The following is a 25,334-nucleotide window of genomic DNA, read 5'->3' as shown; positions in this document are numbered from 1 at the left end:
GATCAAAGAGAGGGTGTGCAGACCAAGATGCACTGGCCTCTGTGGACAGTTTAGTTTGCTAGGAGTATTGCAAGAGTTGAGCTTTGGGAAGGTTTGATGGCTCTAAGATCCCTTTGGATGCTGAGACTCTCGGACAACACTGTGGGGCTGCTTTTCATGGGCTCTGGGTTGGTCTTCCCCGCACTGCATCTCCAGTGCATGTTCAGTTGCTATCATTGCAGTCCATGGTCTCAGTGTAAGAGAGTGCTATGGAGAGCAGGGCCAGCACACACTGGTTGGGAAATCAAAAATAAAAATAAATGCATTTGGATGTTTCCAGCAGGGCCTCTGAGCCACCCAGCCTCCTCTCTAAGGCAGCTGGCAATGCTGGGAGAGGGGACGCTAGCTCTACAGCCATGACCTCATGTCTGAGTTTGCTGCAATATGAGGTCAGTCCAAGAAATAACAATTTTAAAAGGGGGCCGTTTTCTAACCTAGTCTTCTCTCCCTTTTGGATGATTGGCATTTAATAATGACTTTATTTCTCAGCCTTTAAATGCCTGGTGAAAGGAAAAACAAAAAACAAAAGCAAAGGCTCTTTAAACAAAATTCTGCCATGATACACACGGGCAGGGCAAGGGAGACAGTAGACACTGAGTGTGCACATGGGACCCAGAGGCCAGCAGTGCAGGGTGCAGCCAAGCCTGACTTCTAGACTCCTCCAGCTTCCACTGTGTAGGAGGTTGAGAGATCCTCAAGGAAGAAGTTATGACAGAGACCTCGGTGAGCTCTGCACAAAGGACCCCAAAATGTTCGTTTTCATGGTGGATACTTGTGAAGAATATGTTTAAAAAAATGGGCTTTGGGGGGCTGGAGAGATGGCTCAGTGGTTAAGAGCATTGCCTGCTCTTCCAAAGGTCCTGAGTTCAATTCCCAGCAACCACATGGTGACTCACAACCATCTGTAAAGAGGTCTGGCGCCCTCTTCTGGCCTTCAGGCATACAGACAGAATATTGTAACATAATAAATAAATAAATTTAAAAAAAAAGAAAAAAAATGGGCTTTGTAAGAGGGAAGCCCATTCACACCACATGACCTCTGACCCACCCATGCACAGCCCAAGTCCCCACTTCTTCTTTCTTTCACCAAAGAGGCAGAGCCACAAACACTGACATGAGCCAGATACCTGCTGCTCAGAAGGTCCGGGAATGCACTGAACCAGCCAGGGCTCACCATCACCCTTGGGAGGCCGCCTGCACGGGCAGATAAGTGGAGGTAGAGGGGTGAGCAGCTAGCGAGGAAGCAGGGAGCAGAGTGTGGTGTTTGGAGGCTAGACCATAGCCAGAAAAACCGGATTCTCTCCTCCTAAGAACATGTGTAAAGATCACGGAAGATGCCGTACAATAAAGTTTCCAGAAGGGGATGGCTGGGAGAGGGTTCCCAGAGTTGAGAAGAGGTAGAGCCAGTATGCACGTTGAAAGCCCAAGCCAAATTTCCTGAGAGGCTGGTGATAACTGCAATAGGTCTACACAAGAGCGCTTTTCTGGTGCTAAGATGGTTATTGTGGTAAAGTGTACGATGTACGTGCCTAGGACACAAAGTAGAGTGGAAAACTGTGCCTGTGGGCCAAGAAAAAAATTACAGTAGCTATATTAAATTTTCTTGAAATGCAACGGAGATTGTAATAATCTTCGGAGGCATCTAGATTTAAAATGATCTAACTGGAAATTTTTCCGATTTTCTTTCCTTTCCACTTTTCTTTTTGAATCTACTTTTCCCCCTTGGGGTTTCAGCCTCTAGAACCCACGGGTTACTGGTACTGGTTATCTGCGTGGACTCTACAGGAGGCCATTTGTCAGATACTGTCGCCTCCACAGTGGCTGAGAACGTTTTTCCGCGGTACAACATGCCTTCAGACCTTGATGGTTTTCCCAGACTGACTTGCAAAGGCTGCCTCATGTTTAAGAAAGAGGTTAGGGCTTGGCGCAAGGTTGGAGTAAGGGGAGTCTGGGCTGATCGTTAGCATCATCCTGTTGGAAAGCAGTTGGGGCCTAAACACTCCCCCTTTGGGCAAGAGGTAGAGGGGAAAGATCTGAGACCCTCAGTACTGATGGAGGATACAGGGTAGAGGGATGTCAGCACAGGGGAACCTGGGGGGAGCCAAAGCATGGATTGTTGGAAGCGGGGCCAGTGAGATGGCTCAATGGGTTAAAGGCACTTTTTTCAGACGTTCCAGCATCAGATTTACTTTCACAGGAGACATTTGACTATTCTTGTTGTCTAGAAAGAAAGCTATATTTTAAGTTTCATAAACTTAATTTTAAATTAAAGAGGGGTCTCTCGTAATAAGGAAGAAATAATAGTATCCTGATCCCCTCTACACCTGCCCAGTGGATGAGCCCTGCCTAAACGTACTGACTTTGCACATCTGGCCGTTTCAGCTGTTCCAGGTGCAGCACCTGTATGACGTCAGGAGGAAGATGGAGGGGGTGTGACAGGGTACCCACAGTTATTGGAGTCAAGCTGAAGCGTCTGAGGGAACAAAGCTCAGGCAGGCACCAGCCCAAGTGTCATTCACTACAAATAGAAAGGACACCCCCTTGTGGACACCATAGACACAACTCTATGATCCCTGCTTCATGACCTAAGCAAGGAAGGCAGGCTAGCTTCAGGAGTCCATCCAAAGGCATCTGGCCCATGCAAAGCACCTGCTCTGACCTCTGAGACTTGGGCAGCTGAAGCTTTCAGCCTGAGTTAAGGTCACTGCTGCAGACGACCTGCCAACTTTGGTGCAAGATGCTCAAATACACATGAATTAGAATGTGAATGTAGGCAAATCTCTCTTCTCATCTCCCAAGCTAATCTCGTGTCCAGTCTCCACCTTGAAGGCCAAACCAGCCTGTCCCCCCACCAAAGCTTTCCATTTGTACTGTACCAACGAATACAGCCTTTATCCTCTGAAGCCTTCTAGAATGAGGCCCATTAAACCAAACCCACCCTCTCACTCACCCTGATCTCCTCTCCAAATCCGAAGTGTGATTGACAGCCCTGCCAGAATCTTTCAGACACACCCCCTGTACAGAGGCACTGTTTCTTGCCGAGAATGTGGACAGTGAGATCTACCTCTTCCCAGGCCAAGATCAATGAGGCTGACCTTGGGGAGGCAGTGCTATCTGTCCCCAACTGACAGTTCAATCCCAGGGCCACTGGGGGGAGTTTGGGGATGTTTAGGAACCCAAATCTCTTGGGCTGAACGCCAGAAGCAGAAGAAAAAGGGTTTTGTTGTTCCTTTTCGTTTTTTAAAGGAACTGGGTGGAATGTCCATCCGGCTCTGACCTGGGACATATACGAAGAACGCGCATTTTCAAACAGTGGCAGCCCCAGAGGATGAAATACATCAAGTGACAGGGACACCCCAGAGAAGATATCAATCTCGACTCCCATTTTTAATTTAAACTTAATGGAAAACACATTCCGCATTCTGTGGTATTCGCACCTGCAACCTCAGATGGTGGAGCAAAGTTGATGGCCCTGTTGTTGAGCTGAGGAAGTGCTAAGCCTTCCGGCTGGGTCTGGCCAAGAAAGGAGGGCAGGATTCCAATAAGATAAAGGGCCAGTGGCCTCACTAGTAGCTGGTCTGGTGTTCAGTGTATAGGGTCCGACTCCCCTCCTCTGCCCTGGGAGTGCCTCTGCACTCAGTGTTGCAGCTGGCTGAAGCCCAGAGAAAGGGAGCTAGGGATCTACTGGTTGTCTTGGGCCTGGGGAGGTAGATGCTGCTGGGTTCTATAGTAACGCAAAGAAGGGAGGCATAGACAAATGCCCTGGCATTGGTTCCCTTGCCTCCACTGCCCCAGGTGTCCCAGACGAAAAGCAAGTTAGAGAGATCACAGAGCTGAGGGAAGCTCAGGGCATCGGTCCTGCAAAACCCCTTCCCATCTGTCCCTTCCCACCTCTGTTCATATCCCAGAAGTGCACTTTAGGATGAACTCGAGACAAAAAAAAAATGATGTTGTTGTTCTGGGGATGTAGCTTAGGTGGTAGAGCGCCTGCCTAGTATCCAGGACACTCTGGGTTTGATCCTGTGCACCCTAAAACTAGGCATGGTGGCTGTAATTTATAGCACTTGGGAGGTGGAGGCAGCAGAATCAGAAATTTAAGATTATCCGGGGCTATGTAATGAATGTTAAGGCAGCCTGGGATACGTGAGAACCCGTCTCAGTAAAGAAAAATGGAGGAGGAAGGAGTGGAATGGGAGAAAAGGGGATGGAGGAAAGGAGGAAAGAAAAGGAAAAAAATTAATTTTGTCCCCAAGCTCTTGCCTTGGATGGCTACTTCACTCCCAGAAGCTACCGCTTCATGAATTTGAAAGTGATTTGTCTCCGATCAACAGATACATATATATGCACATGTATGTATCCTGTCATACAGACATATGACATAGCTGAGTGGACAACAGTTTAAATGAAGGCATAGCTTGCAGGGAGCTATGAAGATTGCAATGTACAGCTAGCCCTAAGGCAGCACCTCCATTCGCTTTCCAGCACCATTTATTTTCCTTCCTTCCTTCCTTCCTTCCTTCCTTCCTTCTTCTGTCTTTACTACCTTCATTGATCTATCCATCCATCTATCTATCTATCTATCTATCTATCTTTCTGAGACAGAGTCTCTCTATCTCAGCTACTGGCACTTTCCGTGATCCTCTTGTCTTAATCTCTGGAGTGTTGGAATAAACAGACACACTTTCTTGCCCATCTTAGCTGTGTTGGTTTAAGCTAAAGGCTGCTTCAGCTTCTGAACCAAGGACATGTTTTATAGAGTAGCCAGTCAGTTGATCCTGTCTCCTGTACATCTGTCTTGACTTCTTTGAATGTTGACCTCAGCTATGGAAGGAGAATATATATGGCTTTGCATGGCTCCTGCAAGGACTAAGTGATAATGTTTGGGAGAATGTGGAGATAGCTTTGAGAAAGTGCTTGCCACGCTAGCATGAAGACCTGCTTTGATCCCCAGAACCCATGTAAAAAAGTCAGTGACAGCAGCATACACTTGCTGTCCCACCCCTCCACCCTCCATCCCCACTTCCTCCTAATCAGCTGGCCCCAGGTCTCAGTGAAAGACTCTGAAAAGGATGGAAGTGTCCTAAGGAAGGGGGTGTAGGAGAGCACTCACACATGCACACACACACACACACACACACACACACACACACACACGAGTGCCTGGCAGTGCAAATGTGGTTCCAGTTCTATCTAGCCATTGACTGTGGCTGTTGGTATTGGGAAAACTCCACAGGACTCAGCGGTACTAGGATTGCTTAGGTTAGAACCTCAAGGCAGGAAGAAGAAAACTAAAGCCACCACGTGGGAGGCCAGACTCCAGGAAGGACTTTCCTACAACTGGAGAAATTGCCTTAAAGAGAGAAAGAGAGAGAGAGAGAGAGAGAGAGAGAGAGAGAGAGAGAGAGAGAGAGAGAGAATGCAGGTAGCCTGAGGACCTGGTAAAATAAAAACCAGTTAAAAGAAAATTTGTACCCATGGGAGAGACCAGCCGCCCCTTCCCCCACTGAGGTTTCCTCTCCCCTAGTGAAACTTGAACCAAGACAGTCTTGGGGCAAAATCTCTCCCCTAGGTTACCATGAAATATGTATTTCATGCAGGCTTTGTAGAGGTCAGGCGACCCTTTCTCTTGGCATTCTGGGAGTTTCCTGTGGCTTCACGTGTGCTCAGAGAGGAACTCTGACCATGGGAAATTTAATAAACGTGGTTTATCTGAGCCCCGTCTCTGGCCTAACGTTGTACTAATGACTCGTGGCTGCTCAGAGACCATCATTTTTCTTTATTTGCTCGAGCAGCAAGGTTCTGCCCAAGGGAGAAAATGCCCGGGACAGAGGCAGAGACATTCTTGGTCCTACCTCTGAAAGGTTTTGGGTATTCTCTTGGAACATTTGGTTCCATTTCTGAAGCTCTGTCCAGTCATGGAGGATTATTTCTCATTGCGGTAGAATCCAATCCTAGCTGGAATCCCAGACGGCAGCGCCAGTGCCCGCAAGCTCTTGTGTAAAGGGTTTCCATCCTCTGTAACTAAAAGTAATCATGATAGCTGCTAGCCTCTTCTGAATGCTTAAAACAAGTAAGGGTCTGGGCGGCACACCTTCTAGACTTGGTTTTATAAAAGCCTCACAGCCTCCATCCACTTCAGTAGGTATTAACTCTTTCCCCAGTACAGATGAGGGCCCTGTGACCAAGAGGAGCTATACTGATGGACCTATACTCAGATGGACTTGTCACTTCGAAGAACCACAGCTTAAACTGAACGAATCTGTCGCTTTCTCATCACCGATATTCTTGAGAATGGAATGTTGTGTTTGGGTAGATGTGTCACTTAGAAAATGCTACCCACATATCTGCACTTTGGCATAGAGCGGCCTCTAAATGGCACCCATCTATCTCCTTCTGGTTTCATCTGGGACCTATTTCAGAGCTAGAAAGGATAGATACCCAAGCCAGGAATCCTAAGTTGCCCTGGTAGGACCCAGAGTTTCTCTGGATACTTAACCAGAACACTCAAAAATTCAAGGCGACGGGAATGGATACACACATACACACACACACACACACACACACACACACACACACCAGACAACACTCTGCTTCTAAGCCCCTCCATGACTGAAGGCTAAGAAGAGACTGGGTGACAAGCCATCAAGCCATTCCAGCCTGGCCAACAGTCAGTCCCCTTGGCCACATGCCCCAGGGAAAACAGTTGTTTAGAAAGGCTTTCTTAGCCTCAAACACATGTGTTAAGCTCATGGTGTCCTTTGTAAAAGCAGATCCCAGCCCTAGTTTTGATGGCTTTTCAAAATGTCCCCAGGAGAATCATGAGAAGAATCCCAAAGATGCCTCCATCTTACAAAATAAAACTCTTGGCCTCACTTTAAACAAAGGGACAAATCTTGTTTTAAGAAAGAAGGGAGCATGTGTTTTACACGCAATGACAACAAGAACAAAAGATAAATAAATCATCCGTCCCAAACGGCTCCTCTGGAGTCCGATGCAGAGATGTTTGCACCACAACTTCATTTTAGACCATACAGCAGCACTCTGAGATGCCGGAGCAATCAATGTGCAACCCTGTGCATGTTGGTTTCTGCTTTCCTAGACACTGGAAAAGATCCTGTTACAGCATCACCATCCCAGAGGGGGGGTCCCACAATCCACTTGAGAAGCCGCCCACTCAAGGATCAACAAGCCTCCTACTCGGTCCCATCTCTAAAGTTGTTGGGAACCCTGGCTTTAACACACAGATATTTGGGGAACATTCTAGACTTAAGCTGAAGCATGATATTTAGTTTTTAACTTTTATTTCAGGTTCACTGCTGGCCTACAATACGACCTCCCACACAGACCAGTCCTCAAGGCTGAGTGTCAAGGAAGGTAAGTCTGCCCCCATCGTGTGCCCAGATGCATTTCCACCACCAGACACAGCTCCATACTGTTCAGACAGGTGCTTAGTGCCAGGTCTGGATACCAATTTCTTGCTCAGGAAATTATTTTTTAGTAAACAAAATTTAAAAAAAAAACTAAAATACCTGTTTTTCCTCTTTCTGCCACTAGTTTCAAAACCCCAAGAGAGGCTTTGAAATAGCTCATAAAAACATCCCAAGGATAGAATTTAAAGCCATGACCCTGAGAGCAAAGGGTGTTGCCTTTACAGAAGAACAGTGGACTCTGCTTACCTTCCAAGCTAACTTTTGGGGCCCTCCTGCTGAGGATAATGAAGTGTGCGTCTACCTTGGGAATTTGCATTTTGGGGTTTTCTTTTGGAAAGCATCCCGCATTGTCCATTCATATTTAAAGCCGTGGTTTGACGATTTGGTCTAGTAGAGGTTGGTCTGGTCTAGTTTGCGTTGGTTTAATCAAACCATCTCATTTGATTTCATTTAATTTTGGTCAGAAAAAAAGAAAACTGTCTTTTAAAAAAATGGTTTTAGTGAGTGTGTAAAGAAGGCCAGGGTTTGGTCCAGCATATCTCTCTCTCTCTCTCTCTCTCTCTCTCTCTCTCTCTCTCTCTCTCACACACACACACACACACACACGCACAAACACACACACACATGGAGGAGGAGCACACTCATTTATTAATGACATTAATATTATAGAATTTGACCAGATACTGTCTGATTTTAGTATTTGGATGGATGAATAGTTCATGATATCTGGTTAACTAATAGAGAAAAAATGAAAGCAAATAATTATTAGAAGCCAAAGAAAGCGTGAAGGCAAGTCTTCCCACAGCAACAGGGGAGTCCTGGGATGAAAACCTTTGAGTAGGACTGGTGGGAAGATGGGAATTCGACAGGCATCTCTCTTCCTGGACACTCTCCTGCCCTAGTTTCTCTTAACCTATACCTGTCAGAAAATTGGACAGAGACCAAATGGATTGGCACTCTTGCAGGCTTTTCTCTGAAACGAGACCATTTGATTCCAAATTCTCATGAAGTCTGAAGGGAACAGAGACCCAAAGATCCCCATATGTCTCTCTCAAGATCACACCTCAGTCATACAGAACTCTGTGCTTCCTAGTAACAGTTTACGATTTGATAATGACCAGGACCTTTAGTGGAAGGATTATACAACATAATGATTCTACTTTTAGGAGTTTTTGTTTTTCCTTCCTTCTCTTTTACCCAACCTACTCTTCTTTTGGCTACTGACTCCCCAAGTCAGATAGTTGATTCCTCATGAGAACTGAAGCTCCGCCCACTCACTCTACAGCTTGATAACCTCTTGTAACATCATGTCACACACGTCTGTAGTGGAGAATATTTATTTTCATGACAAATACACTGAGGTCCAGTCACTTGGTTTCATCGCATCCCGGTCCTCAGGCTCTGAGGTCAGGTGCCGAGCTCTAAGGTGTGCTCTGGATGGCTGATAATGGAGCCAGGATTTGTAGATTTGTAAAGAATGAAGGGAAGGTACCACTGAAGGGAGGGAGAAAGAGAAGGAGAGCAAGGAGGAAAGAGAAAGGCGGGGGAGTGTAAAAGAGGGGAGGAAAGAAGGCGAGGGGAACGGGAGGGCAAGCTTTTGAACTACTGTATTAGGATTTAGTGTACAGCATGCTGGTACCATCAGAATAAACCAATGAGATTTAGGGCTAGATAAAAACCAATGGCTATTTGTTCATACTGGGTTAAAATACAGGTTTTGGCTGAAAAACTGGTTTAGCAACATTGAAAAGCGTGGCTAACCAACTCCTTCCCGCTGAGAAGTCCTGCTCAGCCCCCAGTCCTCTGCTCTACCTGCCAGGCGGTGCCCCTCCTCTGCTGGCCCTTTTGTGCTGAGAGTGCATTTGTTTCGCCGCTGCCTCATTCAGGCTGCTTGCAGGAGCCGCCAGCTCCTACTGGGTAGCAAGCCTCTTCTGAAATGAATTGACTGCCGCATCCAGGCGAACGCACCGGCTGCCCCATTCAGGTGGTGCTGGGCATTTATCTCCCAGCCTCAGCCCTGGCCTCTAGAGACGATTAAGCCCATGCTTTGCAGGTGCATCTTTTGTCCCCAGTAAAGCTCTCCACTTAAGCGGCTGCCTTCCCCCTGTACTACCCAGTCTGCCACAGAACAAAATACATTAGCAATACAAAGCTGACAAACTGCCCCCTCCCTTTCGCCCTCTTCCCACCTCTCTGCCTCTCTTCTTCCCTAATAGCTATCTTTATTTTTTTAAATATTAAATGGAAAAAGAAATAGAAGACATCAATGCCACCTTGACTCCGTCTTTTTTTGAATAGGAGGCACACACAGCACTCGAATCAGAGCTGGGCGTGTGCCCATGGGTGCCTCTGCTCCCTGCTCCGCAAAGGGCAGGTGCTGACTGGCATCAGGCACAAAGAAAAGAGGAAACGATGCCTGTCAGTGCCTTCTCGGTACTTATCAACCAGGATGCTGTTTCGTTCAGAAGGACGTGACCACCCTTCTAGCCTGTCTCCCAGCAAACTGGCTGCAGATATCGAAGGGTTCTTTTGTGCAGAAAGTAAGATGACATTTCAGAAATCAATTTTCGCAGGTCTTGATGTCTTTAAACATGTGGAGAGTCTTGGTTGAACCCAGATAGAACTGTTGGGCATTCTCTCTCTCCCTTTGCTGCCAAGTTAAATGCATTTAAAAAACTGAACGAGGACATAAGTTATTGTCACCTGCTTCCACAGCAGCCTTAGCTGTCACTTGCACGGGATTTTAGAGTGTGTCAGGCATGTGCACAAACTTTGCTTTTGAGCTTTGCACCTTTCTGCAAACTAGCTGTTATTGTTTCCATTCCATAAAGAAAGGTGGAACAAAATGAAAGTGTCTCCCTAAACGGTTCTGTAGCTCCTCAGTGTGTTACAAGGACAGTCCCCTTTTCACTAGAAGTCAGCATCATAGGAGAGAGAGGTGGTTGTTACTAGAGGCTGGGAAGGACATGAGTTGGGAAGGTTGCAGAGATGGAGTGACCGGTGGGGACCAAGGAACAACTTCAAGAACATAGTAGGAAAGCTATGGCTGTCAACGGTTGATTCAATATTTCAAAACACCGTATCTGTAGGATGATTTTGGATATCACAATTAAAAACAATTGCATATGTGTAACTATGTGTTTGAGGGTGTGTGTGCGTGTGGATGCATGTGTTCCCATGCATGTGGAGACTGGAGACTGACGTCAGGTGTTTCCTTGCCTGCTTCTACTCTAATTTTCAAGACAGAGTTCTTCACTGAACCCAGAACTCATCCATTCCATCATACTGGTTTCTCCCACCTCTGTCTCCTCCACTTTGGGATCATAGACCCACACTGCAGCAGGCTAATAATGGGTACCAGGGATCTGAAGTCAGTTTTCCATGCTTGATCCACAGGCAATTTACCACGTGAGCCTTCTCCCCAGCCCCAGGGATTAAATTCGTGAAGTAATGGATATACCGATGTCTTTGACTTGGCTGTCACAGATTGCATATATGCTTTGTAATATTGCTCTGAGTTCCCAAAGTCTGTACATAAGCATTATGTATTTGTAAAATTTTAAAATATGTATAATTTAAGGGCCCTCATTGCCAAAGCTTTTTCTCCTTAAAAATACAGTCTTTCACTTCTAGCTATTTTTTCCTAAATGTAATTCGGTGCGGAAATTCAAAGTTTTGCAACATTTCTCTCTGTCTCTGTAGTTTTTCATGCTGCCTCCAGCTACATCCCTCTTGTCTTTCCAGAAATGAATTCCTACATAGCCTCCACTTGGCCATCCCCCTTGGTTTTGACTGCATAGAGAGCCTCTTATAATACAAATGCAAAATATAAATGCAAAAATAAAAACAAATAGTGATGCCCAGGACCAAGCAGAATGGATTTATTCTAAATCTCTACTGGGTACCTAAAGGGCCCTAGGAGTGTGGTTTTTTTTCTTCCTCTTAAGATTTCCAGGCTTCTCCTAACCTGCTACCTAGCTTGACAAGCCCTACTTCATGTACAGACATCCAGTTCTGAGCCCTGAGGGGATACTGAGGCTGATACTCAAGCCCCCCCCCCCCCCCGATAATTTCCTTAGCCCTAATCCTGCATCTGTCGAAATACCTCTAGCTCTCCAAAAGGCAGAGGATATTGAGCTCCTTGTTTATTGACTCCTGAAACTCACAACTGCCAAGGGCCGGTGGAGTGCTGAGCTCCCCAGTGAGAGCCTTTGAGATCCGATGCCGAAATGTGAAAACCGAAAACCACTGACTCGGCTGCCAACGGTGGATGTCTGCAGAAGCCCCATCCTTGACTGGCTGGTAAAAAGCCTGTCTCCTTACTTGCCAAGGATGGAGAGGAGAGGAACTGATCACCTCTGTGTCCCAAATGCTGGATGCTCGACTGGCATTTATGGACCATGCTTAAGAGAGCTTCTTTGAAAAATAATAAGGACAAGGGCCAATCATGAAAGAGCAGTCATTCTCTGTAGCCTTCAGCAAACATTTCCACATCCATTGTCCATCTGTGCCTCACACCAGCACCGTGAGACCACAGGTCTGTTACCTTTCTGTCCCCACTCTGCAGACAAGGACAATAAGGCCAAGGGCTCACCGCGCTCCTTAGATGACACCCGTGTTTGGAGGCAGAACAGGCCTCACCCCAGTGTAGGTTTTCTTTGCTCCCTCAGAGGCTGCTTCCCACATTAGAATCTCAGCACTGAGCATCCGCATTCATTGGCGGGTGTTTTCTGTTCACCTAAGATAAACATTCACCTCCTAGTTCAGTGTTACACTCCTGAAACGACGGTGCAACCATGGGCAAGGGTTTGCTGTTCTCTGTCTCGGGGTAGTGTTTGTGTTCCTGTCCCAATACCCAGCAGAAATAACTCAACAGGAAAAGATAAAAACGATGTGGTTTTAGGGAGACTTCAGGGCAACATGGTAAAGAAAGCATGGGAGTGTGTGATGGCCAAGAGGAGGCATGTGGTAGTGACATTCACATGGTAGATCAGGAGGCCGGGAGGACGATAGCTAGACATGGACTAAGGGTTAAGATATACCCTCCAATGGTCTACCTCTAGCCATACACTGCTTGCAGCCAGTCACTGTCTCTTAAAGATTCCAAGAAATTGTACCACCCACTGGGTAGCAAGCATCCAAAACATGAGCCCGTGGGAGACATTTTTGATTAAGCCCCAACACCCCATTTCCTCATGTATAAAATGAGGATAATTGCCATGGCCTTCTAAGTCAGCATGATGTCTGACATGCCAAAAAAAATGCTTGATAAAATTATATTAGTAACAGCACATTATTGTGATTTATGACAAAAAATTATAATAGTAATTAACATCATTGTTAGGAAAATATTCCAGTATATTTGAGGGTTGCCAGCTGCTAACGATGTGAAGGTACTGTGGGCCAATGGGTTGTGCAGCGCTGTGCAGGACACTGTTAGAGCAGAGACAGTCACGTTGCTCAAAAACTTCTAGGGAGAGACCCCCAAGAAATGCCAAGAAATGCCATAAAACCACATTCCCAAATGGCAAAGTCGCTTGTCACATTCAAGGTCTCTGAGGGTAAGAAAGGGACCAAAAGTTAGGAAATACTACAGCTAAAGTTCTACTGGGTACCTTTTATATGACAAGAAATGAGAGGCCATAAAATGTATGGACCCAGCCAAAGTCACACACTAACCTGAAAAATTCCATGACCAGAAACACTTCTGACCGCAAGCATTTTGTGTAAGAGCGTTTCAGCCTGCACAGGATTATACCTTTCTTATTTTTAATGTTTTACGCCATAACTCGAATGTGGAAGTCAGAGACAACCCATATAGAATTAGTTCCTTCTACCATGTAAGTTCTAGGACTTGAACCCAGGTCTTCAGGCTTGAACAGTTAGAGTAGAATGTGTAGAATGTGAGCATTTGTGTGTGTGCCGCTGGGTGGGTCTGCAGATGTGTATTTCCCAGCTATCTCTGTGGTCCAGAGGCAGATGGATGATATGGATATTGTGGGCAAACAGCTGCTTTCTCTCTCCAGTTGTTTTTTAACTGATATCTTTGAAATTCCAGAGTTGATAGTTTGTCTGTTTTCAATCTGACCCTCTTTCAGAGATGTGTTGGCTTTCTTATTTTTGTTTTTATTTATTTATTTATTTTGAGAGACAAGAGGGAGAGAGAGAGAGAGAGAGAGAGAGAGAGAGAGAGAGAGAGAGAGAGACTGAAAACAAAGAATCCTTGTCTCTAAGCCCTGGCAGGCAGGAAACTCCAATCTCAGGGGAGTCCAGCCAGCCAGCCCGGCCCTGGAGTCAGACTCCAACTCTCTGAATTCAATTTGACAGCTTGTCTGGGACACTTTCTAAGTAACCATTATTCTTCCTTTCTCTAAGTAAAAGAACTGTTATTCCCTTCCACGGGTGTGCTGTGTGCTCTGTTATTGCACACGTGTGGCCACACGGTGACAAGCACACAGGCTCTCAAAATTACTGGAAACAGTTTGCATGTTTCCTAAGACAAGTGTAAATTTGTTCCAGGCTAATGAGCAAAAGATTTGAAGTATTAAAACCCGCTTTCCTCCATGAGAAATAGGTAGATTTGGGCTGGGGGACTTCTGTCTTGGCGTTGGGTATGTACACATTACTTTTGTGTGGGTTTTTTTTTGTAACACACACACACACACACACACACACACACACACACACATCGCCCACTACCACAGCCCTCAGCATAAGTTTGAGTATCTCACTAATCCTCTCACCAAGGAAAGGACTCACCCACACAGTTACATCTGCCTCACACTGCAGACTAACCTGTGAGAGGTGACAGCTTAGAGTTCAGAGGAGGTCTGCCGTTCCTGGAAGAAGGCCACACTGGGTCCTTGGGAATTTTGACATTGTCCTGTGAGGAGCTGTGCAGCAACCACCTACTCTTCTAAGATGTTCATATCTGAAACCCAGATTCATCACTGTAGGACCCACGTAGGTTTAAGCCCCCACACCTGCGGACAACTGTGGGGCCTTAGGTGGGATAGCATTGCCACATAGGATACATTTCCTTCCTCATTTCTGAATGGAATTCTACCTACTCTCAAAGGTTGGACTGACTCCCCAACTTACACCACCCATACCCAGGTACCTACTTGTACCTTCAGAGGCCCAGGCCTCATGGCTTCACCTGGTTCTAGTCTCCTCTGCCCCTTTTCCGGGGAGTTTTGTTTCTACCACTGTTTTTCTAATTTAGCACTCTACAGATTCCAGAGGAAGGATTCTCCTCCTATATGACCAAAGCATGCTGGAGATAGGAACCACTGGATAGGCAGGTGAAAAGTGGGCCTTCACTCACTCCCCAAAGATCCCATTTCTAGTTGGGAGATTGGTGGTTTGGCTGCATTGCCTGTGGGAACTGCAGGGTGTGGCCTCCCCTCTTCTCTGCTCTCCTCTGCTCCCCTCTCCCCTAGCCTTGACTTCCACTTCCTATGATCCCCTCTGAAGCTGTGATTGGTCCCATCCCAAAGTAACAAGGAAGGAAGTCTCAACATGCAGATGTCCATGCTAAGGGACTAATGGTTTTTTCGTCTTTTGGGCCCAGATGCTGCATTGTATTTTATCAGCCACTCCCCCTCCACACACGCTTCTCAGTCTGTGCCCATGCAGAAGGGAGCCAAGGAAAGAATGACTCCCCAGGAAAAATGCTTTTCTTCTCTCCTCAACATTCCTGTTTCTATATTTTTATACTCCCCCTTTGTAACATTTATAACATATATTTATTAAATACCTTATTTGCAGCAATTTTGCTATCTATATCATAAAACCTTATTAACTTAGTATTATCATTGTTCCTGTTTTATACATGGGGAGCCCAAATCAACACGCTGGTTTGACGCGAAGCAGATCTGTCCTCACCATTCCCCCACTAATGCGCAAAACAATCCCACACTAGTTAGGATTTAAAGGGGTATTTTGGGGGGGGGGGGTAAAATTCACAAAACACCAACCATCAGAAAAGGAGTCTAGTCCCTAGAGCAGGAGCCTGAACCAAGCACCGGAACCAAGAGAGCAGGCCTATGCTTGCTGCCCTTTTTTAAAGATAAATAGACCACCCCCCACCCCCCACTTCACCCCCCCCACCCCACCCTCCCACCCCCCCCACCCCCCCCCCACCCCCCCCCCCACCCCCCCGTGGGTTGGTATTTTAGCAGCTATTGGCTGAAGGAGTGGAAGACACTCCCGCAGCACAGTGTTGTCATACTTCAGCGGCTATTGGCTGAAGGAGCCCGAAGATCCTCCCTCAGCACCCCACCCCCCACCAGCCAGGGCAGAGAAAAGGCTCTGAATTTTCCTTTAGTGTTTCCATTTCGCTATGTCTCCATTATTGTTGGTGCTGCGATAAAAGCCTTGACAAAAGCAGCTTGTGGAAGAAAGGGTTTCTTCAGGTTCACAGTTTAGTATTAATCGTGGTGGGGAGGTCCTGGAGGTAGGAGCTTAAGGCAATTGGTCACAATGCACCCAGTCAGGAAACAGAGAACAATGGTTGCTCGGCTCAGCTCCCTTCTCTCTTTAATCCAGTCCAGGATGGAAGCCTAGGGAATGGCGCCACCCACTTCCATCACAATAAACTTAATCAAGGTAGTTCCTCACAGCCTGGCCTGTGATGTCTGCTTGATCTTGTCAACCTGACATGATCAGCCATCACACAATGCCGAAAGACCCATTCCTCAGGAAGGTGGGGTTGCGTACTTTTTAAATCTACGTGGCTGTATTAATTCTTACAGTGGTCCAAAAATTCTCAGTTTTCTCTGTGTTCCAAGAGGCATGTTAGTTTGTTTCACAAAGCTTTCCATAGCGGAGTGCTGGGTCCTTGAACTAGTAGCTTCCGTTGTTTCTGCAATGCTGCCCTCACTCTGCCCTTACCTTCAGAGCCCACACTTTATAATTTACATAATGGTACATATAGCTTTGTGAGCCCAATATTTCACTCAAGAGAAATGAAAAACAATGAGCTTTCATAAAAGATGCATCATGCTGAGTAACATTATTACCAAGCATTGCAATCAATTTAATCTGAAAAATGGGAGATGTGGACAGTGGTCCAGGAAATCCGGTTTTATGGTTCTCCTTGGATGAGATACACATCAACAAGACCTGCCAGGATGCTACCTCACCTAGACTTCTCTGTCCATCAACAAGACCTGCCAGGATGATGCTACCTCACCTAGACTCCTCTCTACATTTGAGCTTGCCTGTACTAGGGAACAGAGGAAATGAGTTGCAGCTGGGTGGCGAGTCCTTAGAATTGAAGGCTTCCATTGTTTCTGCAGTGCTATCCCCAATCCACCTTCTCCTTAAGAGCCTACACTTTATTCCTACATTTAATGATGACCTTAGCCTATTGGTTTACACTACAGGGTTTTCCTCTTGTCCCTGGGCCAGGAGACACCACCCCCTCAGGTCATTTTGACCACCTCAGGAGTTCTCATTTAGATCTACCTGCCTTCCTTGCACCTGTCTTTGCTAAAAATACCTATCAGAGCTGCTCTTAGATGCTTCCTGGAGAAATAAAGGCAGCTGCAGGTACCCATGTTTCTGGCAATGCTAAGGAAATGCATGTACCTCGGTGCATTTTTTATTAAAGAAAAAAAACATGATTTCTGTAAGCACTTGAGTCGGGGGGGGGGGCAAAGGTACACTGCTAAGGGCAAGTATCTGTGGGTAATGACATCCTGGGTAGCTTTCCAACCTGACTCAGTTTCCTCCTGTTCCTCCCACACTGGCAGGCTGGGGCCTCCTGACTGTGGGTGCTCTGTGGCTGAAGTTCCAACCCTGACACAAATTTCTCAGTGGCAATACACACTTGTTAAGTAGGCTTGGCCTTCTGAATTCATCTCTAGCCTGGCTGTTGCTATATTTGTCCTGCCATCTCTACCAAGTTTCTCTTTGATTTAGAGATCTGTCTCACTCCGCACAATGAAGTTAAAAGTCAGAACAAAATTGATCTTAGATAATTAACACCTTCACCATGTGGTCTGGTTTGTGATGAAAACTAAAAGCAGTCCAGTTGACTGAAGAAGGGACTCAAGTTAACTGGCAAGAAAAGGAAGATTGTCTACAAGTGGTAGCTGGTGGCTACCTCAACACAGAGTAGCCCAGAGGTGCTTGTCTTTCCCAATATACTGGTTTAGATATCCCAGGCTTGTTTAGGGGCAGTGGCCTCGGTAAAGTGCAGCTAACCTTTCATATCCAGGGCTCCCACATCGGCGGCTTCAACCAACCATTGATGGATAGGCATGCATCCCATTGAACAATCAAGTTTCTTGTCATTTTCTAAACAGCATAGGATTACAATGACTTACAAAGTGTCAGATATTATAAGTGATTTTTAGAGACTTTTGCAGTGGTACAGTGGGGTTTTGTGCCTTATTTATACGGTGATGTGTGTGCATCGAAGTGATACCCAAGTTGTGAGGCAGTGTAATGAAATGACTGGTAATCTATAGGAGGATGAGCGTGGGTTCTACCATAGTATTGCATCATTTTATAAAGAATTTTAAGGTTGGAGAGATGGCTCAGTCATTAAAGGGTAGACTAACAACCAAAGCAAAGAATGAGCATCTGGGGGTTTTGGTGTGTGATAAAAACACAAGTCACGCTCAGATACAAAGGAAAAACTATAATTACAAAACCCTTAATTTTCTCCATGCTTCTTTCTATCTAATATCTGTCTATCACCTATATATCTTGAGACAGATAAAAAGAGTGCATCTTCTAGTTAACAAACCGTGCTCTAAGTAGCATCCTTTGTTATTTTCACATAAAGATCTTTTCTGAGCACATTTATAGATGCAAAAACTTCCTCTCTTCAGAGAAGACTCAATGGAAGATCACAAAATGCTCATTTCTCCTGAAGGAAAAGAGGATAAAATCTTTGACGAAGAGACTCTGGGGCTGGAAAAGGAGTGTAAGGGACTTGTCCTCTCTCTCAGGGATCAGTAGGTCCCACGAATGAAGATTGAGAGCCTCTCCTGTCCCTTTAGTGCTGTTTGAATTCCTGTCAGGCATAAGCTAAAGAAAGAATAATAATATTTAGTAGGATAATTACTTACATGTCAAAATCCAACAAACCTTCAAAGCCCAAATCAATCGTACCTGGCATAGAGTGTGTTTGCCTTACTTCTACACATGGAGTCCCTTCCCTGAGCCCCACATCCTCACGCTATTTCTGGACTTAATTACAGATTACCTTGTCATCCCTAATTGTGAGCTTTGTCCAGTATTCTTTCCTCCCAGCCTGTAGATTTTCAGTAAATAACATTGACAACTGATGGATTTGCTGGGAAAGAAAAATCTAGTCTTTTTCAATTGAGTTAAATATTTACTCAGTCTTACTCCACAAAAGAAGAAACCAGAAGAAATTAGCTTAGTTAGCACACTAAAAATTAATTCCTTAGCCCCTATGAATAAAACCTGGGAAAGAGGGATTTGGGGAAATGGCTCACTGGGAAAAGTACTGCGCAGACATGAAGACTTAAGGTCAGGCCCCAAGTACTCACATTTAACAAACAAACAAAAACAGGCAAGGTGGAATTCCAGCCTGGGAATAGAGACAGCTGGAACCTGGGGGCTCACTAGTCACTGACCAGACAGTGAACTTCAGGTTCAGGGAATGACCATGTCCCCAAATAATAACACTAATGCTACTAAATGCTACTAATAGAGGCAGATACTCACGCCCGCCCTTCACATGCCCATACCAAGGTGGGTACACTAACACACACACGCACGCACGCACGCACGCACGCACAGTCGCAGAAAAGATTAACTAGAATTCCAAAGCACACCTTGGAGGATGTGAAACCTCATGTGAACTCATCCATTCTCCAATGATCATTGTGCGGATTAAATATACTGTTAGCTCTTACGAAGTCTGAAATCTACAAATAAACAATGGTTTCCCACAAGAATATCCCTTTCATGAACTGAAGTCAGAGAGGTGAAGTTACTCGCCTGGGTTCACACAGCACAGAGCTGATGAGATGGAAAGTGGAAGACAGAGGTGGAGCCTCCAAATCCTGAGTTCTCCCCCTTGGTAGTAAGTAGTTCTACTGTCTGGGGGAAATGTGATTGTTTCCCCCAGAATATCTTTAAAGCATTAAATGGCATGCCAAAATCCCAACAGTCCAGTGCTTGGTAAGATTCAGCTATCATTCTTCCAAAGAGACAAAAAAGCTGTTCTTGGTATAATTTTGAAAAATCTGCGAGCCTCAAAAGTGTTAGCTTGCTTGCACGGGCATTCAGCAGGACTGCCCAATAGCCTAGATCACTTGAAAGAAAGTTGGTTTTTGATACTCTGAGTCATATTTTCAATTTCTATTAAAATTCTTACGTGGCTACATATGCTGTCTCCCAGCTTTGGACCTTGGGTCCTATGCTCATTTGCATGTCTGGCTTAGATCATGTCTGGGGTCCCTTAAAGTCTGAAACAGGGCCTTCCATTCTGTGATAGAGTAGGACCACAGTCTACTACCAAAACTGGGATCATTTTCTCAGATACGCAGAGGTAAGATTCCATGTTCGGCATGGCCTGCTCACCTACCAGGTCAGAGCAGAGCAACGTCGTTTCCTTTAGCTTGACTTGACCTGTCTTCTTTCCCCATGACGTCTCCAAAGATCTGTCCTTCCCTGGAAACCACGTTAGCTCTTTAGCTGTCTGTCAAAAGGCCGGTCTCAGGAAATGTTGACTAGCCATCGTAAGTCACAGATTAGGGAATGGGCCCAAAGCTGAATAAGCAGAAAGCAGCTGACTGTTTAACTACTGGGCCTACTCACCCTTTTCTGTCCCTCATCCAAACAGTGAAAAGACCCTGTAGGGTTTTTAATGTTACTGCCCTCCAACATCAAGCAACTCCCACTAGATGTGAACTAACAAAAAGGAACTGACTGTCCTGGAAGTCTTTGCTCTCCACAGAGGACAGTCTAAGTGCTGGTCAGAGGGAGCGATGGTGCTACAGAAAGCTCACGTTAGACAGCCCAAATCTTTGCTCAAATTATATGTTTTCAGTGAGGCCATTGTACCCAGCACTGCCTTCCTCCCCTGGCCTGCTTTGCTGCATCACATCCAGCACCTTCTTCTAATCTACTGCAGTGTTTACTATGTGTTTTGAATTAAGCTCCACAGAGCAAGGGTGTTTGCCTAGTCGATGTTGTATTCTAGACACATAAATGCATCTGGCAACAGAGCAGACAATCAATAAAACTTTGATAAGTTAATGAATGTGCAGTGGGATGTGTGCATTAAATCCAGTGAGCTAGTACAGGGGTGGAACAGGAGGGGACAACGTTGACAAAAATCCAGTCCCTCTGCTGTAGAGATCACCTAGCTAGTGAAGTGTCTTACTTGAGAAAGACACTGGACTAGCCAGCAAGGTATCATGCTTAAGAATGACACTGGACGGTTGAGCACACAAGGAGTGGTAAACACAGAACAAGTGACCAGTGAGTCTTGACTTGGAGGACTTGGAAGAAGGGCATGCAAAAGTCAAATGATGAGGATAGGGCATCTTGTGGGCAGAGTGGCCTCTCTGCAGAACCAGGGGGCCAAACATAAACAACATTTCACTACCTAAGTGAGCTGTTATGTTTTCCTTTTTCCTATCTGGAATCCTCTTAATCCTGAGGTCCATCTGACCAAAGAAGTATGCAATTTAGTTGTGTCTACACGACCCAGTGTGGACGGGAATTTTGGCAAACACCCAATTCATCTAGTCAGTCTGAATTCCTATTCCACATGCGTCCCCGAGCTCCACTTTGAGGCCTTATCAAAATAAACAGTCCATTCCGACATCTGCGCCATTTAGACAGAAAGCCCACAGGGCAGAGAAAAAGAAGGACCCAGGCTCTGCAGACTGCCTTGTGGGATGGTGGTGAGGCTGTGCCCAGAACCGGTGCCCCTTACTTTGTCAAACTTGTTGTATTTCAAAGCCAACATTTCTTTCCAGCATTTTCCTCACGTGTCTTCTTTTCCCTCTGCACATAGAATATTTTAAACACTACCTCCATTGTGCTCTATGAAGCGGGGCTGGTCCTGAGGCTGAGGGACTGTTTGAATTCCAGGACAAGATCTTTGAGAAAAGGATATGTGAGCCAGGATGTTTTCTCTTGCGTCTATGAGTTCCAAGCTAGAGCAAAGGCTGCCCTTTTTACCTCCCTCTTTCTGCAGTCTTGGGGGATGCCAAGATCTCCTGTAGCTCTGTGGAACAAAAATGCCACAGAAGGGAAGGCTGGGTGAGCCTTAGAGAATTGATTAAATGAGGAGGGGACTCACCTTGAGTCTCAGGACCAATTAAACAGGAACCTAGACAGCCCACAGTCATGGAAGAAGCAAAAGCTGATCATGCCTAGCTTCTGCCCATCTCTGTGTTCCGAGATCATGTTTCTCAAACCAGGGTTCTGGCGGATCCATCTCTTCCTCTGGAAGAAAATCACATCTTGAATCACTGTCCAAGGGCACCAGACCCTTTGGGACTCTTGGGCTTCTCTTCCTTCTCAAGGCCTTCCTGAATGAGCTTTGTGACCGCCTTTGACTGTGGTGATAAAGGCAAGATGGAACAAACGATGTGTCTGTCTTGTACATTTTTAAATTCCCTTTTATGGAAAACACAGGCGATCCTCACAGCGAGTTTGTAAGGCATTTGTTGTCTTGCTTCCCCCACCACCACCACCAGACCAGTTTCTCTGTAAAGACCTGGCTATGCTGGAACTCGTTCTGTGGACCAGAGATTTCTTTGCCTCTACCTCCTGAGTACTATGAATAAAAGAGTGCACTACCACCACCAGGCTTATTATTCTGATTTTTGGAGAAGCAGAAATTGAAGTTCAAAAAGACAGACTACCATGACCAAAGAACTCAGATGAATAGGGACATAGTTGAGATTAGACTTCAGCTGACCCCAGAAATCACCATGAGACTCTAGTAAGAAAGGGCATCCCCAGGACAGAGCCCTGAACTCTGCTTAGACTGTACATATTCTGGGTTAGTGACCTTTGCAGTGGACTTAAAGTAGGACTCAGGCCAGTAGGTCAGACAAGAGCAGGTCAGGACTCATGTGAACAGAGGCATCATAGAGGTGGTTGAAGTTGAGATGCTGGTCCTGAGTTGTAAACCAGGGATTCAGCAAGCAAAGCTGGCTTTTGCAGGAGGGGTTCAGCCCAAAGAAGAGTCCATTGCAGAGAATCCCAGTCAGGTTGGTGGTCAGAAGAGCTACCTCTACAGACATAGAAACTACTAGAAGCACAAGACCTCAGACAGAGAACCAGCTGAGAAGGTCACACAGGCACATGCCCCCAAAGACCACGCCTTACCTATTGGACTCTCTGATTACCCCGAGAAATTGGCAAGCAGATCCAGGTTTTCCAAGCATAAACAGCATGGAGACTGCCAGCCCTGCCCAACAAAAACCAGAAATTCAATGAGAAGTTTCAAGGAAAGTGCATCCTTTTCCACCAAGTCATAGAGAGCAGGGCCCAGTGGAATAAGGGACCAAAACAGAGGCTTCTGTGTGTGCTGCTGGTGGCTGGGAATGATGTCATGACCGAGTAAAGAGCTGTGTAGAGTCTGAAGCACCTGGGCCTCAGACAGTTGACTGCAGGCATCAGAGCAGAAAACAAGGTCTTTCCAGAGATGAATGCCATATTTCCAAGACTGATTTAACACCGCTGTGTCTATGCCATGATCACAGCCAGCAAAAGCCTTCCCCCTCCAACAGGGCTCGGAGCTCATATTACTCTACCCTGGGAGGATGTCTTGGAATCTAAGAGGCCATTTAATGTCGCATTCAGCCACACTGAGCATTGCATAATGGAGAAACTGTTCAGGGCGCCATAGATGGGAAGCTGAATTATCCACAATGGCTGGCAAAGTCCAGAATCCCCGGCATGAGGCCCAGGTCTCTTTGCTTTGGCGAAACCTGGCCTCAGGACTGCCTGAAACCAGAAACCTTAGGCAAAGCCCACTGGTGGCTGCTCAGCAAAGAGAACACAATAGGGTTTGTCATCTCAGTGCTCCTTAAATCCAGGGGGTGTCAGCCTTCCCTGGAGCAGAAAGGGAGTTTGTCAGAATTAGGGCATCATTTTCTGCTGATAAAGCCATCTGCCACCACAGAGAAGGCCCAAGAGTGTCACTCGGGGGTTGGCCTGAACTGTCACATTTTTGACGCCGAGTCTTTGGCCACCTCAAATTTTTCTTCTCCAAAGCCAGCTGTCAAGACACAGACTCCATGTGCCACATGTGTGGCATCTGTTTGTGTGCCTTCCGCTGCTTGGAGCCACCACTGCTTGTAAGAGGAGTCTGCACTCACTGGCCCTGGGCATTCCCAGGCAGCACCAGGCTCTGGGGCCCCGGGTGTTTGTAGGAAGCTGTGCAGCAGTCTTGCGCCCTGCTCCAGCCTTTCCGTGTTAGTTGCAGAGATGCCTGTCTGTGTGTCTGGCACTAGGGCTGACTACATTGCGAAGTTTCCACTTGGAGGACATTTAGTAGGAGAAAACAATCGCTCGTTTTAGTGATACCATTGCCCTGTTTAACAACGGGACCAGTTCTGATAAATGCCATTTCAGGTCTATATATATCAGAATGTACTTCGATTGTGATGGCTTCACAAGACAATATGACCTTAAAGGACCACCATCCTATGGGCTGTCCCCTGCTGATCCAAGCGCATAAACGAGCGATACCCAGCTCCTGATCTCCCTGGAGGGCACACTTTCAGCTTCCACTTCAGAATCGGTGGACCACTGCCCAGACAGTGTTGACATAGTCTATAATCCCCACACCACAGGCCTAAATTATCTGGAGACCTCATTCAGGAGGGTAAGTCTTGGATTCTTTTCTGCTAGTGGACAACAACAGGGGTTGTGCGTATTTAACAAGGAGAAGACATTGTCTATCTAGTCATTCGTTCCGTCCACAACACCATTGCAAGGCCATGGTCTCACTGTCGCCCCACACTCCGAACCATGAAAGCCCCCCCCCCCCCCCGTGAGGCCCTGAACTGCATGTGTGGAATACGAACAACAAACACGAATTGATGAATAATGAGGTAATAGGGAGGAAATGGGAAAGGGGGGGGTAAAAAGGATAGAGAGAAATGGGTGGGGGTGTCCTTGACAAACAGGTCAGCGCCTTTCTGCTCCAAGTGTTTTCAGATGTGTGACAGTGGTGTGGGTCTTGGACCTGATGATACCTTTTTTTCAAAGCTCTGAGTCATGCTGGTCCCTGGGCTGTGTTGACTTGAACATCTCACTTCTTCTCTAAGACTCTCTGTTCTGCAAACATCCAAGGCAGATAGACAGATGCTCTTGGCTGGCTTTTCCCATCTTGATACTTCATTCTCAAAGCACCAGTTTTAATTCAGTCCTACATGAGGGAGATGCCTCCTGTACCCTAGCCCCTTCATGGGGCATTTACTGGGACTGTGTAGTGAGTGGGCACTGGCTGTGCTTCGCAGACTTGGGGGCCAGGGAAAGGATTTCCACGCCTGTAGAGAGGAATAAGAAGGCAGACAGGAGGCAAGTCCATGTTTTTCACGTCTGATTCCCTTGACGGGGCCACATATTGGCTGAAGATGCCCGCAGATGCCTCAGCTGCTCGGTGCTCTGTGCACTTCAGAGGGAGAGCACTGCATAGGCTGATGGTGGAGTAGCCTTGCGTCAGAACTCCTCTGTTTTCACCTAGGGGAGAGCTGAGTAATGGGTTGAATTGCTAGGCTTTGACATAAGACATGCTCGTGGGAGCTCACGTCCCCCACCCCCTTGGTCTGCTGAATCTTAGAAAAGACAGACTGTCACGCCCTTCCTCAAGCTTCAACTTCAAAATGTTTAGTTACCGAAGAA

General features: G+C 46.3%; 1 protein-coding gene across 1 annotated transcript in view; it reads left to right on the top strand.

Annotated features, from left to right (window-relative positions):
* The window catches only part of Fli1 (Fli-1 proto-oncogene, ETS transcription factor), a 117,445-nt gene that overhangs the window by 80,959 nt on the left and 11,152 nt on the right, over window positions 1–25,334 (top strand). Inside the window, exon 5 of the mRNA XM_041657808.1 lies at window positions 7,348–7,413. Coding sequence (XP_041513742.1) covers window positions 7,348–7,413 — 66 coding nt within the window. The remainder of the gene's footprint in view (window positions 1–7,347; window positions 7,414–25,334) is intronic.

This window comes from Microtus oregoni, unplaced genomic scaffold (genome assembly GCF_018167655.1).
Source record: "Microtus oregoni isolate MIOR12 unplaced genomic scaffold, Mior012 000008F_ref0000371, whole genome shotgun sequence".
NCBI classification, from domain to species: Eukaryota; Metazoa; Chordata; class Mammalia; order Rodentia; family Cricetidae; genus Microtus; species Microtus oregoni.
Note: the sequence above shows the minus strand (reverse complement) of the source record. Positions and strands in the feature narration are given on the sequence as shown.